This window comes from Calidris pugnax, unplaced genomic scaffold (genome assembly GCF_001431845.1).
Source record: "Calidris pugnax isolate Ruff unplaced genomic scaffold, ASM143184v1 scaffold9, whole genome shotgun sequence".
In the NCBI taxonomy this organism is placed as follows: Eukaryota; Metazoa; Chordata; class Aves; order Charadriiformes; family Scolopacidae; genus Calidris; species Calidris pugnax.
In genome coordinates, this window is record NW_015090778.1 from 6,208,959 (window position 1) to 6,233,938 (window position 24,980).

General features: G+C 39.4%; 1 protein-coding gene across 1 annotated transcript; it reads left to right on the forward strand.

The window, feature by feature from the left end:
- The first annotated feature begins 45 nt into the window (after positions 1–45).
- On the forward strand, positions 46–24,428 carry MFSD11 (major facilitator superfamily domain containing 11). Its single transcript, XM_014953382.1, has 15 exons — positions 46–91; positions 2,517–2,678; positions 2,952–3,123; positions 4,612–4,667; positions 5,753–5,860; positions 6,279–6,358; positions 6,457–6,553; positions 8,438–8,496; positions 10,745–10,886; positions 11,709–11,749; positions 12,912–12,977; positions 15,790–15,915; positions 16,946–17,120; positions 18,118–18,253; positions 19,566–24,428. The coding sequence occupies exons 3-15, from the start codon at positions 3,028–3,030 to the stop codon at positions 19,731–19,733; spliced, it is 1,350 nt and encodes a 449-aa protein (XP_014808868.1). The 5' UTR covers positions 46–91; positions 2,517–2,678; positions 2,952–3,027; the 3' UTR covers positions 19,734–24,428.
- Positions 24,429–24,980: the final 552 nt, after the last annotated feature.

The following is a 24,980-nucleotide window of genomic DNA, read 5'->3' on the forward strand; positions in this document are numbered from 1 at the left end:
GCCGTTGAAAGTGACCGTTAAGGCGGCTCCGCCGTGACCCGGAAAGTCTCGGCGGAGGCGGGGAAATTTTGAACAATGTGCGCCGAAAACGGTAAAAAAAAAAAAAGACAAAAACGGAAATAAGGAGACCTGCCTTTGCTGTGGGGGGAAAGAGGGGCGGGGGATCCCTGCCGAGTAGGAGAAAAAAAGAAAAGGAAAAAAAATAAAAGAAGTGTTAAGGAAGGGGAGCGGCTCCCGCGCGGGCGGGAGGGGACGGTTTAAAATGGCGGCCGCGGAGGGGAGAGCGCTGTGAGGGGAGGCGGGTGCGGGCTCTCGGCTGGGGATGCTGCCAGGGAGTTTCTCTCAGGGCAGCTGCCGCGGGAGCTCTGTGCTCTCCCTGCTTCCGCCACAGCCGGGGCTGTGCTGCGGCTGCTGCCCTGTGTCGTGAGGGGGTACAGCGGGCCGGCGCAGGCTCCCCTCGAGTGTCTGCTGGCAGCGGTGCTTAGGTGAAGCCTCCCCGGGCCCTGCCGCGATGGTGCAGGCTGTGGAGCCGGTGGCAGAGCGGTGTGGGTGCTTCTGGGCTTCTTTCCCGGCTGCGTCGGTGCCTGTGAGGGAGCTGTGGGCCCGGATCCCCCTCTACACACACACAGCGCTCTCTCTGAAAGTTGGGTGCTTTGGCAGCGAGAGGGGTGAAACGGGAACAAGGGTGAGGATTAACACAGCCCTTGTGTAAGGATTAGCACATCCTTGTGTAAGGATGGTAAGCACATTCCCGGAGTTTTCCCTAGGGAATTCAGTGAAAGCTGCTCACCCGTCCCAAAAGTTGTTGCTGCCTGTACTTTCAGGCGCCGAGTAAAATGCCTGAACTTTTGAGTATGAGCTGTAATACTTGGTGCTCCTCTTAAAATGATAAATGTTTCTACTCATCTGTTTTGTAATTCTATGTTAAAAAAAAAGAGTTCTCTACTGATTTGTTCAGCGCAATTATAGTATCAATATGAGAAAGCAAACTCAGAATTTAAATCTGTATTCTTACTGTAATAATGTTTAATTTTTTTTTTTTTTTAAGAAGTATCAAAATAAGCAATGGCATCAATGCAAGCCTAGAAGCAACAGTTTGTTTCCTGCTACAAAAGACTTAAGAAATCAAATAAACTATTACTGCACATTTTGTATTGCTTCATGCTCTGTTGTTCACTGTTTTTCTCCAGAAGATGTTGATGAAAACTTTTCTTACTTGCTGAAACCCTTTCTCTAAGGAGAAATTTGAAGTTTATCTTTGCAAATGATTGCCCTAAAATGAGGAGGAAGTTTCTTGCGTCCCTTATTCACTGGTTTCACAGTCACTTCAAACCAGTACAAGCTGCTGCCACAAGAATGGGTCCAGGACACCAGCCCAGTTTGCTGGGCAGCTGGGTGAAGGCTTATGGTGGCCCAAGGGGAAGAAGGTGTGAGCGGGACACAGTGCCCAGAGGATCTTAAAAATCTGTTGCTATAAATTCAAATTACAGTAAAGGAAGAAGAGAGCTTTGCTTGTGTTGGAAAAACCCACCTTGGTTCTCTAATTGGATCTTTGTAAAGCAGCCTCTGACCGATCGTACCGACTTTCTTCCATGAGTAATAAATAAATATATATTTAGAGGAGTTAAATATGTAACAATAGCTGGTATATGAATTTTATTTAAGTCCTTTACTGTAGATAGCAGAGGTAAAATTTGATTATCTACTTCAGTCAATTCTAGATGTAGATAGCAGAGGTAAAATTTGATTATCTACTTCAGTCAATTCTGTATTTCCTTCCCTTCCTCTTTGGCCATCACTTAAGTGGAGCTGATTTAGCCGAACGCTCCAATCCTGACTGGGAGGCCCAATGGGACAGACACAGGATAATAACAGTAAAAAGCACTTATATTTGGTCGATACAAGATGTGTGATCCTCTTTCAGTTTTTCTGGTGCTCTGACAGAGATCTTCAAAGCCTAAAGATCAATCCATCTGAAATTTGTTATTTGGATATACTGTGAAGTAAAATCTTAAGGGTGTGTAATTACTAAAAATGAATGTTGTGCCTCAAGAAAAAGCAGTGAAAGGTTACAGAGACTTTTCTGAGTCGCTGAGGCAACAGGAGGCAGAAACGCTGAGCAGAGCCTGTGTGTGGCTGGCACTGAGAGACTTGGTTTCTCCCAGGTGGGAATTATTTTCCCTTTGGGATGACTATTTTTGTGTTTGAATCCAGCTAATCAGATAGCTTTCTTAAATGACTTTCTAAGACTTTAAAAATATTTTATTTAATTTTTTATTCAGTATTATTTAGTGGATAGAGATTATAATTCTTAAAAACTTTTTATTTTAAGGATTAGGAAACCTCCACCCTTTCAAGTGGAAAAAAGCATACGTTGCTAAAACTACATTTCCCATAGTGCACAGGGGCTGGCCAGGCCGGGTCAGCTGATCGAGATTGGGAAATGTTCCTTATTTCCTGTCCAACATGTATGGAAACGACTGCTGTGCCCGAATGGCTCATCTTTCCTTCGTCAGGTGATTTTAAAGGCTTTGGACCAGAATTCGGATTTAGCACAATGGCAAGAAACTGAGCGGATGAACTAACTTCGGTATCTGGAAAACTGCTTCGGTTGGGGGAAAGAGATGTCCTGGAGAAGTAACACACGGTGGTCTGCTCTGTGAACTTCATGGGAAAAGGTAGAGAGAAGCTTTTCTACCAGACCTTTATCTTTGGGAGTTTTTTTTGTTTGCTTATTTGTTTTGGGTTTGTTGGTTTGTTGTTTTTTTTTTTTTTTTGTTGGGTTTTTTTTTTGAGTTACTGATTTTGCTGTACATTACATTATTTACAAGTCACCAGATTCTTTATTAGTTGATGATTATGTTCTAGCAGCTAATAAGTAGCTATAAGTACTCCTCATCTCTGAAGCTTTCTTTTACATTTTATTCTTTTTGGCTCTTTGTTTTTAACAGAGGTTAAGAGGAAACTTTTTAAAAGAAACTAGAGTTTTTCCTGCCTGAAGCTGAGGACTTGGCAAGAAAACACAAGATGTCTCCTGATTCAAAAAAACTTTTCAACATAATTATTTTGGGAGTCTCGTTTATGTTTATATTCACTGCTTTCCAGACATGTGGAAATATTGCGGTAGGTGTGGATTTCAAAACATGCCAGTTTTCTGTGACAGTTGTTCATCCTTTCTTGCCTTTAGTGTACTCAAATGTAGGAGTTGCTTTACTTGGGATTTTTTAATGTGCGAGACACCTTGACGTTTTGTCTCCTTTCTTTTGTTTTAGCATTGACTAGATTAAGTTGTTTAACCAGATAATTAAGCAGTTTCTTTCTTTAAGATAGCATTGCTACATGTGTGTCTGATTGCTCAGAAAGTACAAAATTATGAATCTTATCAAATGTATTAATGGACTTTGAAAATAGTGTATGTTTTGGCACTTGAAATATTTAACAATTGAATCACATTGGACCTTCCATATTTCTGATTATTCTTTATAGTCCCTTTCAAAATATTTGCTAAGCTGTTATTAACCATGCTCCTAGTTTTTCCTCGAGTGTCTTTCCTAATCTGGCGTAGTTTTCTGTTCTAACAAGGTAGACATTGAGGGGGAGGACGATGATAACATCTGACAAGTAGTCAGACTTCCACAATTGCTAGAACTGCCAAGTCACCTTCCATCTGGTTAAGTAATTTACTGCTTTAGGATCGTGTATCTCTGCACACTGAAGCAAAATTAGGCATAACATAATTCATATTTACTATTCAAAGGAGATTGTACTCTAACTACTCACATTTCTAGAATCCTGCTGCTGACAGACTTAGCCCAGATCCTCTGAGTTGTTGGTGTTGCTCTCAATATTAGTTATATGCCTGAAGGACAGTTAGATTTCAACATACCTCTGAGAGCCTAAGGTCTTACGGCTTCTCTTTTCTGACTTGCAGGAAGAACCCTTTCTGGGTTCAGACATAGAAATATCCTTCTCTGTGCTATAGAAATAACTGCTTCGGATAGTTTTTGTACAATTCCTTGTGCAGCACGATACAGTACATAAGTACAACCCAGGGATCTTGGAAGTTCTGCAGTGAATTCACAGCACTGAATTGGACCTAGTGATCATGTAGTTTATTGCCATTAAAGTCATTACAAGTGACTTTCAATCAGATTTACTGGCCAGACCAACTGATTACATGGTCTTATGATCACTAAAGCTGATTCAAGGGGAAAAAAAAGGAACAGGGGAAACTGAAAAGAACGGAAACTCTTATCAGAAGCTCCTATTAGGTCAAATTAAGACTATTTTTAGGCTTCTCCTTTTTTCTCTGCTTTTTAAACTAAGATAGTCATACATATCTACCTAACAGAGGTGTTTTGTGAAATATTTTAAGGTCTCTGATGGAAATCATGATATAATCCTGAAGTATTAATTACTGCTTCCAACATAGAAGCTTCCTGGCCAAATATCTCCTTCACCTTCATTCTGGAGGTGTTGCGAGTTGCAATACTTTAAGTCCTTTGTAGAGTCTATTAATGATTACTTCTAACATTTAATACTGACTTTAAGCTGATGCGAGTGTTCTTGGACTACAAGATATGTTCTAACATACGATTTTTCTCCTCGCAGCAAACTGTTATCACCAATTTAAACAACACGGATTTTCATGGTAGTGGCTACACAAGGTAATTTACACAGATCTTCTGATTACTGCGCTTCTTGCAGGGCGAGGCTGGTCATAATTCCATCTCGTAGAGATATACTTCCCAGAGACTGTAGTGTTCTGCTGACTTCAGAATTTAATTACATACTAAGAGCAGTTTAAAACATGGGCTTCTCACATTCACTCTAGTTCTGATTTATTTCTAGTTGAACTACATAGCTCTTGCATTTTTTCTTTGTAGGGAGAAAAAACACCATACAGTCATCACATTCTTAGCATTTTTATCTTAGGAGATGCATAATGTGGAAGTTAAAATAAATAAAACTGCTACCTAAGGCCTTGGTTGTTTGCCCTTGTACCCCTCTGTGTGGTTGTGTAGGTTAGGTGGTGTGGATCAACTTCCAGGAAATCCTGCAATGTAAATGTGAAAGGGGCAGTCAGAAAGAGGAGAAGCAAACAACACGAGAAGCCATTCTGTTTGTTTATTGCACTGGCACAGCCAAACTCGCCAAGCGTGATTTGGGACCTTTTGAATGCCAAATTAAACTGTCATGTAGAAAAACCTGGTCGAAGGGCTCACTGTCTTAATTTAAACTAAAAATACAACTGGCACAAAATATATCTATACAATTTCTGTGGTGTATTTGGCAGAAATGAAAACATCACTGATAGACGAATGAGGCTCCGGAACATTGTCTTCTAGGAGTACTGGGTATAAAATACAGTAACTGTTGTTAAGGCACAGTTTGAGAAATGTGTGCTGTAAATGACGAGCTGTGCTTTCCTCCAATGGTTTGGGACTCTGTTCAGCAATTCAAGAAACACTGCATGCTCCTTTATTGCCATAAGGAGTGCAATGGGTGAGGGTGGGACTCTGTTCAGCAATTTAAGAAACACTGCACACTCCTGTATTGCCATAAGGAGTGCAATGGGTGAGGGTAACAGAAGGAAGGAAGGAAATGTTTGACCATGGAAGTTATGCAGTTACTTAAGTTATGTATGTACTTAACTTGATACTTTGGAATTGAGTGTATATTCTTAAATATTTGCACTTACACCCTATATTTATTTGAAGTATTTAATCGTCTTTGGTGTTTATTTCTGTAGCATGTCCATTATTTATGGAGTATTCTCTGCATCAAATCTCATATCACCTTCAGTGGTTGCGATAGTAGGACCTCAACTCTCCATGTTTGTTAGTGGCATATTTTATAGGTAAGTATTTTAATTTTTGTTTTCTGCTTCCTTTGAAATCTTTCTTTCATTTTTCACACCTAAGGCTACCATACCATACATGAAATTGTTCTGGCTAAGACACGCAGCTGTCTGTATCGGTAGACGTGTAACTGCAGAGTAGTTCAACCTGCCAGAAACAAACTGTATTTTTTCCACAGCATTTCCAGACTTTGCTGACTGTGGAGTTCAGGTTGTGGTCTCAGGTCAATGACTATATATAAAAAACATTCTACATGCTTGGGGGAGTAAAAAGGTTACCTTTTTTCACATATGACCTGAGCTGTTTTCCAATGTCACTTAAGAGAGAGTAGCAGATTTAGAAGCAGCAAACTGAGATTGTTAAAGAGCATTTCCCACTTTAAGTCTATATTCAATAAACTGATCTGTTCTATTCTAGCCTCTACATTGCAGTTTTTATCCAACCTGCCACATGGGCTTTCTACACTGCTTCTGTTTTTATTGGCATTGCAGCTGCTGGTAAGCATTGTTCTTACCCTGTTTACTATTCTTTGCTACACTTGAACATACCTCTAAAATATTTTAATTTCCTGAGCAATATATTCTGTCTGTTTCAGTGCTCTGGACGGCACAGGGAAATTGCTTAACTGTAAATTCTGATGAAAACACCATTGGAAGGAACAGTGGAGTATTTTGGGCACTCTTACAGTCCAGGTAAGTGCTCTTCGTTAATGTATTTTTTGGTAGCATACACATTCTACTTTTTACATTTTTAGATAAGTGGGAAGCTGCATCTAACAATACTCCACTGGTCCCCTGCAGTCAGAGGAGCAGGAGGGAAGGCTGGAAGCGACACTGCTAGTGTGCGTTACAGAACAATGAATTAAAGTTACATATTGCAAGCCTCTGCTCTCAAGATGCTGTTAGGGGCACATTTGACACAGGTAACAGCAATCTTGTTGATTGTGAAGGGCTGTGCTAATTTGTGCCAGGATATCAGTGCACTAATAAGCCTTAATGGCCCTGCCCAGCCTCACCTGGCACCTCCAGCACACCCTTCCCATCTGTCCATGGGCCCAGCAGCACCATTTAAACTCAGCCCTGGGTGTTCAGTTCCTCTAGAGCCATGTTGGAGGAGTGCTGGTCTCCAGCTTAGCCACAGCTATGCCTGGCTCTGGCTGATGTAGATTGAGTTCCCATCTTGGCTTTGTTCTGCCTTGTCACCATGGACCTGCGTGGCAATCACTGAACTCAACTCTGGCCTGTGGAATGACTTCCTGGCTTGACCTCAGACCTGTCTCATCAACATGAAATTGTATGATGGTCTGGACTCTTGGTTGCCCCTGTCTACAATATTTGGGCCTGGCCTTCTTGCTGCGCTCGAAGTTGAGCTTTGGCTGATGAGACACTTCTGCTGGATGTGTTCTGCTCTGTGACTCTTAGCTTTGCTTCCCTGAGGGAGCAGCTGGACCTTGCTGATGGGTTGAAGTGAAGATACTAAAGTTGGACCCGGCAATCAGAAAACAGATCTTGTTGTCAGTAGTTCTCTGATACTAAGCTTCGGGTGCTGCATCAACCAAAAAAGTCAACAAAAGTCTCAGCAACAGGATGGGTAGTGAGAACGAGGTAGTGGATGCTGTGTTGCTGTCGTTGGGTATTTTGTGTAGATATGGTTTATGCATCTCGGGAGAGTGTAGTTTAATTAAGATACAGGGAAAAATAACAAAAATGCGCAAGAAGACAGAGCTGCTGACTTGAGAGACTAAAAACACTGAGCCCCTTTCCTTTGCAGAAGGTCCACAAATGGTTCCTGAAGAGGTATGCCTTTTACCACCCCTAATCTAGCAATTCTGGCTATTGGGAGATAATGAGGAGAATCAGCCACAGAAGGTGCTTAGGCTGGTGAGCCTGCTCTAAATGGCATTGCCAAAGCTGTTGTGGGGACAGAACACTGGATTAGTGGAACAACAGTCTGTCCTAGTGGCAGACCTCTTGTGTTTTTTAAATTTCAGGTTCAGGAATTAACATATCAATACGTTACCAGAGTAGTAATTTCCACAAATCCAATTAATTGTGTTTTACAGTAAGCAAAATGAATGCCTTTGAATGAGGAAACTTGACTCTAAGGCTGTTTTGAGTCGCTATTCATTCAGAATTACTATATTTCAGGAAACTGTAGGTAGGAACACAGAATTTCCCTGGAGCTGTTAACAACCAATTCAGCATTGCTGGGGCAATACTTCAGGCACAACACATTACCCTTCTAAGGAAGTATTTCAAAATCATCTCCACAAATATGTCAGCTTTCTAACCTATACCTTTCCAAAATTAGAGTGAGGAAACTCTAATGATTTCCTCCTTTTTGCTACCACCTTATGTTTTGATTCTTGAAAATGAATAGCTAGTGTTATGGGGAAGAATCCTCTATGGTGTTTGAAGTGTTTATGTAGAGTGAGAAGTTTGCATGGAGGGTGAGTAGTGTCTCTATTTCACAGTTGCACACTACTGTTTCTTGTGTAGAATAGATTTACTGTGATGCTACTACCTTATCTTACCGCAAAAAGTGCTGTTCACCTTTATTGTCCTTCTTGTTTACAGCTTGTTTTTTGGTAACCTCTATATATACTTCGCTTGGCAAGGAAAAACTCACATATCAGGTGGGTATTGCTTGTTTATATGGGAGGCCATCCTTTAAAGTATGGTAGTGTGAATAAACGGATGAAATAATGAACTGGAAAGTGGCAAGAAACTTAGACAATAATAGGCATTTTTTTTTCCTATTTCTTGTAAGCTAGACGATTTTTGGAATATCTTTTTGATTCAGTGTTCCATAGGACTCGTGATCATTGTGTTATGTATGTTGTTTTCCTGCACACAATGCACTTTAACACCACCTTCTAGGGTATTGTCGATGAAATTCTTCAGAATGTTGGTTTAGAACAGGGTTTTCCACCATAGTTACTCCGGGTTTGTGACCTGTGCAGACACGCTTATGCCAAAATATGCATATTTTGGCAGAAAAGTATTCTAGAATGACTGTATATTTAATATACATACCGTTCCATTCCAAAGTAAGCTCCTGGTGTCGACCATCCTTCTAAATCAGATTGGAGACTTGATTAACCTATGAAATAAAGGAAAACCCTCCCAGTTCACTTCATGGCTGCGCTAATGGTTGTGCTGACACCCCCCTGCACCTAGAGGTGCAGCCAGCCTGAGAGTGGGCTGCTGCTGCTTAAACTGCTCCATCGCTGGAAGATGTGTAAATAACTCACTCTTCCTTTCTCAGCATACTTTATGAAGACTAACTTGCTAATGGAATTGTAATTAGTACTATAGTTTTTTTGTTTGACGTGGTGCTAGACTGGTACAGAGCAGGAATTGGAGAACAGTGGACTGCTTAATACTCTTGAGAAGCTGAATAGTGGTTGAAACTGGTTTTAAAGCAGAGATTTCTGGCAACTGCTTAAATAAGCAAGGCAAGGTGGGTGGCAGTATCCGCTAATAAATGGCAATGGGGAAGATAGAGCAAAAAGTAGCAAGATTTTAGTTATAAAAACCGAGTATTGCTGCAAATCCACGTTTTGCAAATAAGTTTGTCCTGTTCTATAGTGGCTATGAGAGTTTTCTTCATTGTAGTCTTAAAGTAAAATATCTACTAGAATGGTCAATTCTTTTAACATTTAAAATATGGGGATACTTCTGCTGTAGTCAATCAGGAATAAGATGTTGACTTTTACATGATAATTATCGAGCTTCAGAAATACTGCCCTGTTGAGAGGAATAGTCCAATTCATGCCTCTGTTAGATCCATCTTTTCAGGTTCCCCACAGCCATGGGCTTGTAGCGCAGCACAGGTTAATTTTTAAAGGTTGTCTTTACATTCCTTCACCTTTAGCATGTTATTGAAAGTATTGGGGGCACTTTGAACCTGATGGGCCTGAAACATCTGTGCATTCTCCACTTCATTGCTCTTGCTACGTGCAGAACAGAGCAGTTCACTGTAAGGCTGTTCTGCTGTTAAATGTTCCTCCAGCTTTAAATGTTTTGAGATTCCACTTTATTAAAAAACATTGATACCAGAAAATTTAACAGCATTTAAAAAACAATTCCTCCTTCCTTTTACTACCTATATAGAAGTATTACAGGCACTTCAAGGTGAAGCATGTATTCTTTTTGATCTGTAATCATGCAGAATATTGCTGTAGAATAATTCTATGTTTATGTTTAAGCTGAAAGTAAATACAAGCGTAGGCAATATCTGCAGAATCAATCACAGCTATTAGCTGTTTCTTGGCTTTTTTTTCCCCTGCTTAATATTTGTAAATAAGAGTGACTTCTGTATTACTGATTTGTCTGTGCCTAACAAGTTGGTTGGTGCAGCAGAGCACGGGGCAGCAATTCCCTTCCTCCAGCTGCACAGTGTACATTCTGTCAGTGAGGTTTTGATGATTTTAAAGCCTTTGTAGTTTACAAGCCTCCCAGTTTATGATGTTACGGCACTAATATTTCTGATGCTGGTAAAGAGCTTTTTTTTAAAAAAATTTGAAGGGTTTTGGGATAGTTTGCTATGTCCACTCTGAATTATAAAAGTCTTGAGAAATGTGCTTTCTTCTGCTAATAATTTATTTTGTTAATTGGCTCCTCCTTGGTCATAGCCTTTGCATGGCAGAAAATGCGAGTGACACTGTTAATTATGCCGATATTTTATTGGCATCATAAAACTGAGACAGGAATTTGCCAGCAGCTGAGTACCTTTTGCTCCACTTGAAAGGTAAGTTAGCAAATTAGTGTGCGTTTTAAACGCTGTTTCGTAGTATGTCTGTGTTAGTTCTTTGAAGGTAGCTGAATTGGTTTGAATTGCTTTTGCACATCTGGTTATGACTCTTGTTTGTTTTTCCACAGAGAGCGATCGCAGAACTGTCTTCATTGCCCTGACTGTTATCAGTCTTGTGGGCACAGTTCTGTTCTTTCTGATTAGGAAACAAGAGGACACAAAAGCTCCAGGGGAGGAAGATTCTGCTAATGAAATCCTGGGGGATGGCTCGTAAGTGCTTACGGCAATAACATGTTGTCACATACACTGGTTTGTGTTCCTGCTCCTCGATGGAACTTCGCACTCACTTGCCCTCTGAAATGGAAACATAAATGTTATGAACAACCTGTAGAATGTATAGATTTAATAGAAAAGTATCTGTACCCTAAGCGAGAATTAATGTTCTTTATGTGACATATTCTCAAAGGTGGAGTGCAGTATTAAGTTTTTTTTATTAATGAGGAAGTGCTTTTGGAAAGATACCATTTACCTCTTTTCTCCACTGATTATTAAACATGAATCTGCCTTTCATAGTCTGTCTTGCCCTCATCAGCCCAGTTTAAAGGTTGGAATAAGCAGGAATTACTCCCTTTTTATAGGTTATCTTTTACATACTGAAACATATTTTTCATATTTCTCTAAATACCTATATGCCACCCTGATAAATACATTAGAAGTGCACAGGTACATAGATTTAGTACAGTTTTGCCTGAGGCATCAGTTTAAATATTTTTGCTTTTAAGGAATAATGGAAATGTTACAAAAACATCAGTAAGTGTGCCAGTGGAAAAAATGTTCAAAGCTAAAAATGCTCAGAAGAAAGACTCTGTTAAGCAGGTTAATTCTTGAATGGCATCCACTAGCCCGGAAAGCACATAAATTTTGTAGTTTGTAGTTTAGATTCTCAGAATCTTTAATAATAATTTGGTACATTCCAGTATATAATTCTGGGCTAGAAAATGTACAGAAAATCTGAAATAAGTTAAGCTGACTTCCAGCATAGTGATGCATAGTTATTTTTTTCCATTTTGACAATGTCATTTGTTTATCCAGGTCTGCACAAAACAAACTGGCGAGAGCAGTGGCTGCCTTCAGTAAGTAATATTTCACGTAAGAGTGGTTTTAAAAAATTCTGACACATTCTTTCCAGTTCTCCATAATTCTCCTGATAATCTGATCATCACTTAAAACAAAAATTTGTGAAAATTAAGGTTTTAAGAATGCATTTCAGTTACTCCACTTCAAATACAGACCTTCAGGGATGTCCTGCTTGGAAAAATGACTGCCAGGAGGCAAAGGTTTTCAGATCAGAGATGGCAGTTCACACAGGGACACAGGACTGATGAGTTTTGAGCCTGATAGGAATTCAGTTCTCTCTGTGAGTATTTGTGATTTTGAGCCTAGGCAAAATGGGGCTTGGAACTGGAAAATCTTGGGAACCACTGAACTAACGCGTGGGCAAATTACTGTTGATGTGTGATTACTGTGAGCTCTCTGTGCTTCAGAAGTGCTCCTTTCAGGTGACAGTGTCTTACAAACAAAGCTTGACTTGCAAGCCAGGAGAGTGAAGTAGACTTCGCTTAAATTACATACTAGTGAAGCTCAGAAGTACTTCCTTGAGGCAGTTTCAGATCCAAGCTATTTCACAATACCTTCTGTCTGGAGACACGCTCCAGAAGAACAGGTCACTGCTTGGGAAAGCTAGTGCATGAAAGTGCTTTTTTTTAAAAACAAAAATAATAAAAAAAAAAATCACTAACATAAGATAAAAGAGAAGTTACGTGTTGTTTTATTTTGTTACCAAGCGATACCACTGAAAACCAACAAATTTGAACTAGAGCATCTGCAGTTTCCATTGTAGTTTGATGTGGTCTGCCTCTGACTGTTAAGTTTGTTTTAAGAACATAGGGATCTTCACTGAGAATTTATTTATATTTTTAGGAGACAGTCACCATGAACTCAGAGACAATACAAGAACACTATGAGCAGAAAATGGTCTGCTAATTGAAAATTCTGTATCCCCTCATTAGTATTTCCCCTCCTGGCATTTGTTACAAAAAAGGATTTCAGATCACAGCATTTCTTTTACAGGGGAGGTGAGGGTTGGTTTGTGTAGCACTCTGTTTACTGTAATAAAGTCACAGTTTGCATAATTTTAACCTATTTTTGCTTTAAGCAAAGACCAAAAGAAAGTTTAGAGTCTCTAAATAGTCTTAGCAGAAGTTTATGTTAATTTCCGTTTTTATGTCTTTACAGAGAAATCTATAAAGCTGAGCTTCACCAAAGAGATCATGCTTCTCAGTGTCACAACAGCCTACACAGGTAGGTAGTGGACTCATGGCATCGTTTGGAATTTTAACCCCAGAGCAGGGTCACAGCTCTGTGTCTCTGCAAACATTACTTGAATATTTCAATTAACTTTGAATGAGTTACTCAGGACATTTCTAACTCCTGGAAAGTGTGTCTGTATGGGAGGAGGGGTGCTCCTAAATCTGTGAATATGAGCAGATGTAGTAGTTCTTGGTTCAGTGCAGTTCTGGGTCACCCAAACTGAGAATTAGGCAAAATTTACGTAATTGGTTTTCAGGGGATTTGCCATTACACTATAAATGGGTTGTAGGTTGTTTAATGCAATTGTGTTGGATTTGAATTAAGCTTATTTTTGCAGAGTATGATTTCAGTGTCCCCTCCATTGAGGTGCAGGAAATTACTGACAGTCTTCATTTTAGTCTTGGTTCTATTGGGAAAAAGTTTAGCCACTTTCAACTATTTTTGTCATTAGTATTTGCTGTGGCAAGAGCTCTCTTTCTTTTTAGCAACTTAAGTTAAACCTGGCCTGCCATTGTTAGACCAAGGTGTGAGTTGTACAATAAAAACACATTACACATTTATTTTTGCCGTATACTAAAGTGATTCTTCAAGAAAAATACTATAAAACTGTTAAAAATGTTACCGGGATCTTTAATGGGTTTGGGTGGAAGTGATTCTTGCTCTTTATTTGGTTTCAGATGTAATTCTGTTGATCAAATTAAATTTCAGGAAGAATAGATGCATCTTGAGAACCTCAGCTCAGAGTCACCATTATGAAAAATTGTTACTACCTCTTGTGGGTGAAAAGGAAAATTTTGATGCAAAGAAACTATGAGAACAATGTCGTAGCATCTGCCAGAGCTTCAGGTAGAGAAATAGCAGCAGTAGCTACAAAATCACTTGCACCAGCCACTAACCTGTGTTATAAGTTACATCACAGCATCTCCAATGTTGTGTTAACCCGAATTACCTGACTTGAATTCCTCTTAGATGTTTAGTGCAATGGGAACGTGAAGCAAGATAACAAGGGAAAGGAATAATTCAGGGTTTGCCTGATTAATCTGAAATTTGGTTTTAGAGGTAGCAGGAAAATAATCAGTCCGGCTTGGAAAAAATAGCTGCTGCCATCTGGTGGCTATGGTCAGTATTGCCGCTTTATGCAGGAAAATATTAAATCCTTTAAGGCCAGCAAAAGCTTTTATTTCAAAGATTGATGGTCAGATTATTAAAACTGCTCAAACTTCACCCCTTTTCAGGGCTATGCAGTTCATATACCATGTTAGGTAGCCTGCTACATGTAGACCAGAACATGATGGACCTTACTTTTGCAGTAGCAAAAGGCAAAGGAAGTAAATGAGAAATAGTTCTATTGTTGAACTTTTTTTCTTTGTTGAAGCATAACAATTTGCATTATTTTAAATATATTTTCTATTAAGGAACTGCTATTCTTACACTGATGGTTGCTTATTGTTAAAGGAGAAGTGTCTGCCTGAGCATTCACACCCCGTCCAAGGGGTTGCACACGCAGCACCCGAGTCTGTCGCTGCTCGGACCAGGGATCCTTGGCATAGGCACCCCATGGGTGCCCCTTCCAACTTCTCACACACACACTGACACTCGGGCACGTTCTTTCCTTCAGGCTTGACCTTGGATTTCCCAGAGCAAAGTCTCGGGTGTCAGATTTTATAAAAACAAATAACTGAATGGAAAGGTCCAGCAGTGGGGTCAGCTGGGACTGGGCACCTCCAGAGAGGGGCGTTCAACAAAGAAATCCCTGGGCAGTGATGCCCTTGGGATCCGTAGACCCACCCCTCACATGTTTTTCATGCATCTTTTAATCCAATGGTGATTTTTGGTCTGGGGTCTTCCAACACCACCTTGAATTCTTTTTCTGTGTCAGGGCTGGCCATTGACTGCTCTTACCCTGTTGATTTGCAGTCTCTGCTGACAGTTGCTGCCTCCTTATCTTCTGGTTTACATTTCTTGCACACCTGTGCTCACTGGCAGAGCATGGGGAACTGAAAAGTCCCAGACTCAGGGAAAAACACTCCCAAAACATCAGTGTGTTGCTGACATTTTCCTTATCCTAAAGGACTAAACACAGCGCTGTGCCAGCTGCTGGGAAAATGACTAAGAAAATTAGTTGCAGCCTAAATGCTTCAGCAAATCTAGCCACTCATGCCCGGTAAAGCTAGGCAAACAGCTAAGTCACACTGCATTATAACCCTAAGTAATTTATTCCAATTATTTATTCCAACTTACTTATTTAAGTTAAGCAACTAATATCTTTCAACACTTACGGTCATGCTGGTTGCACTCAACTCTGTTACCTTTTCCTCACAGTAATGGAGGTAGAAAGAAAGAAGAGTTTTAAACAAATAGCAGCTGTTCTTTTTCAGTTTTAGTTCATTATGTATATAAAAGTAGCAGTCTGTTTTAGGAATCTGAGCTCTTTCGGTATTTTGAGGTGCAGGGAGTCTCTCTTAGGAATGCCATAACTTGGGCGATGGGGGAATCTTACATGTGAAATTCCAAAGTTCTTGAAAAGCAGAAATATAAACTCTACGTAGAAATTGTGTCAACAGAAGCACTACTGAACCTATGTGCATGTGACAGTAATTAGTGACACGGTGTTTTTTCTAATACAGTTTTTGTAAACTGGCATTGGGGACTATCATAATTACATAGTTTAAAATTCCCTAATTGCTTCTACTGCACATACTTCATTTGAATATATATAATTGGAAGGTGCCTTGAGACATTAAGAATCTTTTAATAACTTTCATAACAGTTCGTTATCAATTTTGTTTGGTTTCTTTCAAAGGTTTGGAATTAACATTCTTTTCTGGAGTATATGGAACATGTATTGGTGCTGTGAATAGGTTTGGCAGTGAAGAGAAGAGCCTTATTGGCCTCTCGGGTATTTTTATTGGTGTTGGAGAAATCTTAGGTGAGTCTGAATTTACTACCTTATAGGAAAAAAAAGGATTAAGATGATGTAGTTACTCAATATGTTTGTTTTTTTTAACTGAATACCGTCTTTCGAGCTTCCAGCAATGATTATGGAAACAAAAAATGAAATACTAGAAAGAAGATGGTCAATGTGATTCCTTATTGCACTGTGAATTATACATTGCAGCATGTAAAGCGAGCACAGACTAGGATATGAAATAGAGCTGACTATGAATCCGAAGGTTTTGCATTCTTTTGGGGATAGTGCAAAGGAATACATGAGACATAGAATGAGAGAAACAGTAGGCTACACTGTTACTGGGGAATTTTTGGTATTTTGATATTCTGTTTTTAAGTAGTATTCTGCTTACATTTTTGTTATTTCTTAAGTGATATTGTAACTATTTGAAATTTATTTAAAAAGCATTGCACTAAAGATTTCTTTCTTTTAAAAAGTTACCTTGTGTTAAATTAGATGCGATATTTGAATACAGGTAATGTTCACTACCTATTTTATTACTTAAAATAATATACATAATATACTTTTTACTTAAATACAGCAGTGTTGTGGGTTTTTTTTTTTAAAAAAAAACAACAACAAAACACACAACAACCAACAAACACTATCTGTGTTCACTAGCAGCTTGGATCCATAGAGATGCATGTTTTTGCAATTAAAAGAGCTAAAGCACTTCACTGAGTACTGTTGCAACACTGGAGGAAACAGTGCTTGCTGGGGGAGGTACTTGCAGAAAGTTCAAGTGTCTTCATTGGCATCATCTGATAAATCTCCTGCCCACATTTCCCAGACAGCTCTAGCAGCCCAGAAGCTCTGTCAACTTGCAAATGGGGCTGCAGATCTGGCAGGTTCCTTGAGACTCTTCTTATGGCTGTCAATCTTTCAGTTAGCCAGTATGGGGAAGCTTATAATCTCAGTTTTCAGCTTTTTTTTGTGGTGCTTTACATTCTACTCTATTCTTTACATCTCCCTCTCTGATTTAATTCTCCAACCTTTTCCCCTCACACAGGTGGAGGACTCTTTGGTTTACTGAGCAAGAACAACCGCTTTGGCAGGAACCCTGTTGTGATGCTGGGCATCGTTGTCCATTTCATTGCCTTTTACTTAATTTTTTTCAACATGCCAAATAACGCCCCTATTGCTCCTATGGAAGGAACAGATGATGTTGCTTATATGATGCCAAGGTATGTAAACTTTTCCCTTTGGCAGGCATAACTCAAGATGTATATAAACACTTTATTCCTCTAATAGAAAAATCCTTGAAGCTGCTTTTCTGTGTAGTGACTAACTCCACAGAAAAAGCTTTCAGGAATTCTGTTTTTATTCAAGGTAGATATTCTACCAGCGCACACTCCATTTAGGAATTGAGATGGCATGAGAATAAAAAGCATGAGGATGTTTGGTAGCAATTCTGCCACTTGAGAACTGACATTTCTGACATCTAGTACAGTAGTGAGACCAGCAACTCTTGTACTAGGTGTTAGGAATTCAGTTTGTTTTAAACCAGTGTTGGGCTCGGTTTTAGTACAGCCCAGAACACCGGCCTTGCCCTGTTTTACTGGTTTCTGAAGTCTTTGAATGCTCATTGTCAAAGTCTGCTTGATCTAATGAGCCATGCTATGCCTGTCTCTTACACCACTCAGTGTTAGGGGAAGAACATAGGGAATTTTCTTATCTCTTCATTGCAACCTTCTTCTGGGGTGTATTTTTGAAAATTTGTGTGAAAACCCAGTGTTGTCAGTTTGCTAACTTGCAATCATAGGCATTTGTGCTTGTGCAGGTGACTATTCGTTATTTAACCAGAGTATTTCTCTGCAAAAGGAATTGGTATTTCTCTAATAATCCTGCAGTTTTTATGAACTCACCATGTGTGTCTCAGCTTTTAATCACTGCCTTGTGGGCTTTGTGGCTCCAAGCACCAAAATGAGTTCTTTTAGCAGTTCTGCAGTCAATTCTGCACTGAATTAGGTAACAGAAGTCTTTAGCATTCAAGAAATTAAAATCTGATAAAACTATTCTTTTTGCCAAGCCAAGCGTTCCCAGTTCTTTCCCAGTGAAATTTAAAGTCTGATAACTTTCTTCCATTCTCAGTTTCCAAATAAGTCTGCCAAAAAATAATTTGAGAGATGTGTAAGCTGTTTCAATGAATGGTTTTTAAATTTGATTCATTTTCTCCTTCAGCAAAGAGGTGGCTATATTCTGCAGCTTTCTGTTGGGCCTGGGGGACAGCTGCTTTAACACCCAGCTCCTCAGCATTTTAGGATTCCTGTATTCAGAAGACAGTGCTCCTGCCTTTGCCATCTTTAAGTTTGTTCAGGTATTACATGGCACAGCCTTTTGAAAGTGTGACTCTTGGAATGTTATGGAAATACTGGGCTGGGTTTTTTGATGACCTCAGAAAAATTAGATTGTTTCTGCAAAAAATTTCAGCCTGTTTTTTTTATCTCTCACAGGGAGATAAGAGTTTTAGGTAGGAGTTAGCATGATTGTATCACTTGGTGTATTAGCTTGGTTTGAGTATATAATCAAACTGCTGTTACTTACAAGTTAGAAGTGTTGGGAATTGTAGTTTGAAGTCAAAAGGTTAATACAGTTAACCAGCCTTGTTTTTTATTTAAATAACAATTTACGGAGTTTATTTACTTCAAGAAGTCTCTGAAAGAGGGGGGTGAGTTAAAAGGAAACGGGTTGTTTAAATAGTAGTTGAAGGGTTTGTGGACAATGTCCCATGTCACTGGGAGCTGTCAGGTGGGTACATAGACAAAAGAAGAATTGTTGTGTTGTTTATCTGTTCTGAAGTTGTCAGAATGCCAAAATAAATACATCTGTGCTGGCTGGAGACTCAAAAAGTCTTTGTGCAATATGAACACAACATAGGTCACTTCACTCACAGGCATTTATCTTGTACTGAACTTCCCAGGTCAGGATCAGAGGTGTTGGTCAGAGGTATGGCATCGGCAGAAAAACAGCCGTGCAAAGCATTGAAGCTGTTGTGCGGTCACACCAGTAGTGAGCTGGTGCTGGGAGCAGAGGTCAGGGTGTGTCTAGTTTAAAAGATGACAGCTGCTTGCTTAAAAAAGATTTATTTTTTTTTCTTCCTTGTACACTGCTGCATTTTAACCTCATTCTCAGTGATAAACAGGAATTTGAGATAGACGTGGAATATAAAGATATATGAGCTCTAATGAAGATTTTACCTTTAGAGGATAGATTGCAAGTAAGCAGTGCTGGTTGTCAAAGCCTCGAGCTCTTGATACAGAATATCTTGTGACGCTGTAAAACAAAATAGTTTTCTGGGTTTTGTCTTAAAGCCCTGGCAGTGGTGTTTCTACACAAACTGTTTTCAAATACCAGAGAACTGCGATGCTACAAATGCCTTTGAGTTTTGTGTTCACTCTCTGCAGTGAGCACTATTTAAATAACAAGTAAAACGGAAATCTGTTGTGTATTATATCAAAGCATATGTTGGGGATATAATGGAGTTTTAAGATGATAGATCTTTTACAGAAGCATACTACTAAAAGTTGCATATTAAACTGTGTGTATGTCAGTTTGATAATCCTTGGATAGTAATACCAGCCTGGATATCTCCACTGAAAAATCTTCTTACGTTGTGTTTTCTCTCTCAGTCCATCTGTGCTGCAGTTGCTTATTTCTACAGCAACTACTTTCTTCTGCAGTGGCAGCTCCTGATCATGGTGGTTGTGGGCTTCTTTGGGACAATTACCTTCTTCGCCGTGGAGTGGGAAGCAGCAGCAGCTCTCGCTGCCCGCGGCTCGGACTACAGCAGCATCTGATCTGGGTACCACGTCTCGTCCAACCACAGGGAAAACAGGCACGTTTATTGTGAAGGGATGCCAGGAGGTGGAAAAAACCAAGTCACTGCAGAGCTGAAGACGGAGGAAGCTACTTCTAAATCACCATCAGTCTTAACTGAATGTGAAATAAGGGAGGAAAAAAAATGCCACACTTGAAAGGCTTTTTTTCTTGCTTTAATTGCCAGAGTGGTATGCATGTTCTTAACAGTCTGGTATTAGAAATGGAAGGAAATGTAGAGATCTATGTATTGAGCAGTTCTGTTCTGAGATGTACCTTTCAGAATGTAATTGCCTAATTTCACTCTACCGTGCACTACAAAATTGCAGTTTCATTTTTTTCCCCCTAAATTATTTTTCCTATATTCCGATTCTGCAGATGCTTGAATTCTTGCATTGAATAAGTGATGTTTTTATAAGGTACACTATATTGCCAAATGTATCTGCACAACCGAGAAAACAATTTATGTCACTGACCTTTTTTCAACAGTTAGATATGAAGAAGTATTTCTGTGGGAAATGTTGCCTTCTTATTCTGCATCACCCAGATCCTTTTTCCCCAACCATTTGCTTTTTAATCTATTTAATGTGCTCTTAATTTTTTATTTTTTTTTTAAGAAAGAATGAGGGTGTAGTGTGACAGGAAGGATTTTACAAGCATTTGAAGAAGTTACTCTTAGCTGTCTTAATACTTCACAGACCACAGGATCCCTTCTTGATAATTGGGAAGAGTCTCTTGGTGCAGCATCTCGGAGTTGAGCTGTGTTGGCAGAGCTGCCAAAACTCTCTCAGGGCAATGAAGGACCATAAGACATGGCTTCCAACCCAGCCTCCCAAATAGTTCTTTCGAGTTCAGTGAAATTTCCATCATAATCTGTGGTGGGAGCATTGTCTAAGGTAACTTTTTAAAACTACAAATAGACTCGGAATGTGAACTGTAAAAATAATCTTGCAGTGTTTATTTTGCTGCATAGTCTAAAAATAGCTGAAACGCTTGACATAAGTTGTTTCATTCAAGATATTTTGGGCTGTGCTGTAATCTTACTCTGCCAAATGCAAAACAAGGATACTACTAGCATAGTAACTAAGTTTTAATGCAAAACTCTTACAGAAGATATAATACAGGCAGTGAATGCAACTCGCCTTGATTTTTATCTGTCTGTGTGACTCTGTAGTACTTGCAGTTACATTTCTGTCTAGCAGGCAAACAGGATACAACTGTGAGCAGGTAGGGAGCACTGAGAAGGTGTTTTTAGACATTCCATATAGCTATTTTTAGAAAAGTACTGCTCACCAACCTTTTTTTTTTTTTTTAATGCACAGTCAGAATGTTAATGTCTTCTCTTTAAAGACAAGTTAAAAAAAGTTGACTGGGTGTGCTGTGTCAGTGGCTCCTGCCTGTCACAACTACGTAGGTGTAGCCAAGGTTAAACCTGGGGAAGTGTGGGATCTCCTGTGACATTTGCTGTCACTTTTACTCTCGGAGGGGATGTAACACAACTCCTGTGAAGCACAGCCTTCTTCCTGCACAGGGAAACGACAGAGAGGGGCGGTTTGATGGGCACGTAGAACAGGGTTTTTAAATTCACGGCAGGTTTTTGCTGTGAGATCAGTAGAGTGTTAATGGGAGGATGAGAGGGCACCTGAACATTTGGCAAGCGAAGGAATCCGCGAGGACAGCCAGGAGAGAAAGCCTTTGTGTGTTCCCAGGAGGTTTAATGAATGATGTAAAAGAGAATGAGACGGAACACACATTTGAGCAAGGGGTTACCGAAGCCATTCCAATTTGTCAGACAAACTGAAAAAGCACTCAGTACTCAATCAATACGTATGATTAATGTGACTAGCAGCACTCCAATGCCTCTCGCTTATCCACTCCTGTTATCCTTTAATGTGAAGGATACTATTTTTATATACTGAGCACCGTAAAAGGTATAGACAATAGGACGCTGCCAGTGATTAGAATTCTCATGTTGCTATACAATTGTATTTTCTGTCAAGTACCAAAAGGGATAAAGAGCTTTTTTTTTGAGAGAGAGAGTTACTGACTTTTGCAGCCAAACTCTTCCTGGGACCTGTGTTCTTCCTTACGTATAAACGAGGGAAGAAGGACTGGAAAGTTCACAAGGAACAATTTTGCCTTACAGTAAATGGGGGAGAGAGAAAATGATTCCTGGGTCTTGTGGTGATGAGTAACTTATAAATGCTTTTAAAGCAATGGCATTTAATTGTAGCTAGGTTACGGGTCTCACGAGGTTGCTTTTTAAATTAATTCCTTTTAATGATGAACTTCTGTGTTGTTCTGCCATACAAGAATTGTATCGACTGTTTTATTAGAAATTAAAGAAAATTGCTAAGTTTATGTAGTTTCAAAAGGCATTTTTGAGACTGACTGTCAGGGATACTAATGACTTAGGACTAGATTTTTCAGTACCTCTGTGTACCTGCTTTACTCTTTTTCTTTCTTTTTTTTTTTTTTTTTCCCCTCTGCTTTATCTGACTCAATACCAGATAATATTAGGAGGCTGTTGAGAACTATTTATTGGGTCATTAAAGTGAAGAGTTATTGCTCTGTGGCAAGTTTTACAAGAAATCATGAAATTCTCAAAACTGCATCATGGATAGCTGTATTTTTTATTTTTTTTTTTTTACTATTAACTATACAAGTATAGCATACTTGACATTTGGTCTGAAGAGACAGTTCTCAGTTATTCAGGCGGATGATGACACATGATTGCCTTTCACTTATTCATATTTCTTTGATTTTTCAGGAGAAAAATTCACCCAGCTATACACAATTGCAAGATCAGTCAGAAATTTTGGTATAGTGATGCTGACACCCATTTAGGATTCTATCTCAGTCTTTTATCAATATTTACCAGCCTCCATTCTTTTTACCTCCTTGGCCTTTGAGCAATTCATGTTAATCTGAATTGGGTGCTTAGTGTTAAATTACGTGGGATTTGAAAAAAAGGCTTTTGCTGTATTTGTGGTGCTGTGAGTTTGTTTTATATTAGGGATTTTATCTTTATAAGTGAAATGACAGATTGAGTTGCTGGGGTTTATTGAAAAGAAATCTTTCTTTCATTTATTTTTTTTTCTTCACCCTTTTAGGTTGTTGCTAAGGTTTAATATCTTCACGTATTGCATCCCCAAGTTTTTCAAATAAATCCTAAAGGGGAAATGAAAACTGATATTTTTGACACTCCAGTGCCAAAGAAGCTGCTACAAATTAGTCTTTAATGCATATCATAGAAGCATATCTATATTTTTGTCTTGCCAGTTGGTTTTCATTTTGATTTGAATGTATGGAAAGAGAAAATTTGTACAACTGCAGACCTTGTTCGTAATTATGATGTGCTTTTACTTCTGCTGGGTTAATTTCAGTAGGTACAATCTATGTCAGCAAGTTGAGATAAGGAAGAGAACCATTTAGAAAATGTTCTTTATAAGTAATTCTAATATATAAATTTCTGCAGATACAGTGAACTCATAAGGGATATATAAAAAAACCAAAACCAACCCAACTGGAAACCCTCCCTAACCTTTGCTGAGGTCCCTGTCTTAGCAGAAACCCTCCTGTGGTACAGTTGTTAAAAACAAGAAGTCTTTTGCAGGGATAGTTCTTTCAGTTTTTGTGACCATCTTAAACTATACTGGAAATAAAACTTCCTGGTGGAGTTTGTTGGTATAACTTAATGGAAATATAATTTAAGGGAGGTTGCCTGGCAGCTCAGTGCTGTTTGAAGCGTGGGTGTGTACGGAGAGAGCATCAAAGACTCTTTTCTAGGGCAGTGATTAATTGTTTGCTGTCAGTACAAATAGGAACCACTGTGTTTAACATCATGCCTGTAGATACTTTGACTTGAATTGTGCAAGTATCTTAGTTAAGACAAGATCTTACAATCTTGAACATTAATTCTCCAAGTGAAATGCGTTTTCAAGGACTTTATCCACACCGCTATTTCCCTTGGAAGTTTTGTAGCCCCACTGAATGGCAGCAGTAGTTCATACCAAGTTCTCCTTGGTCCCTGGTAGGTCTAGTGTGCTGGCAGAAATATAAAAAAATGGGCAAATTTAAAGGTGAAATGGAGAAGTTACCTGCTTAACAAGGTACTTGCCATTCTGATGTGACCACGCTGGCTCAGAAGCAAGGTTGAGATTCTGCTGTGGTTTTCATGAAAAAACTCAGAACGATGCTTTGCAAAGTTTAAGTTCAGGGGTTGTGTTAGTACCACAGGGAAGCACTAACGAGAGGCTGGAAGAAACATCCTTAAAGTGCAATAGAGAGCAAATCTGGACCTGGGAATAATTCTCAGCAGGCACCTGAAGAGGGTGCTTTGCTCAATGAGTTTGGGCATTCAGCTGCTACTGGCACTTGTATTTGTTTTATATTTCTCTGCTATCTTGGTTATTTCAGCTGTTGACACGTCCTCCTGCAAGCTATTCTTTCCCTTTTGTTTATGTTTTGACACTGTGCAGAAGACTAATTTAAATGATTGAAGCTGGTTCTACTTAAATAAAAGGTGTCTTTGGGTTAGGATTGGAGATAATTGAGAAAAGGCTCACACAATGATTGTCCTCACCAAAACTCTGATTTCAAGTGAGTGTACCGACTCTTTGCTATGTTTCTTTTTGTGGTCACAGCCGTGCAAATAAAAGCTAATCACAAACAGTGTTTTTGGTAACACGCTTGTTAAGTTGTCGGAATTGCTTTTAAGAGCCACGCCAGGGGCTTTGGAAAAGTGAGACACAGCCTGAACTGAGGGATCTCGGAAGTGCTGGGTGGCACCAGGGAAATGAAAATGTTTGGTTTGTGCTGAGCAGCCCTTTTGAACCACTTAGTTCCAGTTGTGGCTCGGACTAGTGAAATGTCCAAGAGAAATCAGGGTGGCTGCTTCAGTCCTAGCCCGTTTTCTTTCCCTCTCCTGTTTGAGAGCCCATCCTCTGAGAACTTGTTAGAAGGACAAAGTGCCTAATGTGTTTCGGGTTTTTTTTTTTTATGGGTTCTACTTCTCATATCCCTTTCCTCGACTTTAGATATTTTCCTCTCAAGTGTTGTATGTCTGAAAGACTCCACAAAATTACTCAGTCCTGTTTATTACTGGGTCCTGTTTATCTGCAATTAAATGTAGATGTGGAAGGCTGTTGTCCAGAGACTGTGTGGCTAAAGGGCAGATTCGGTCCTGGCTTCATGTAGCAATTATAGGTGAAGGGGGAAAACTAAAA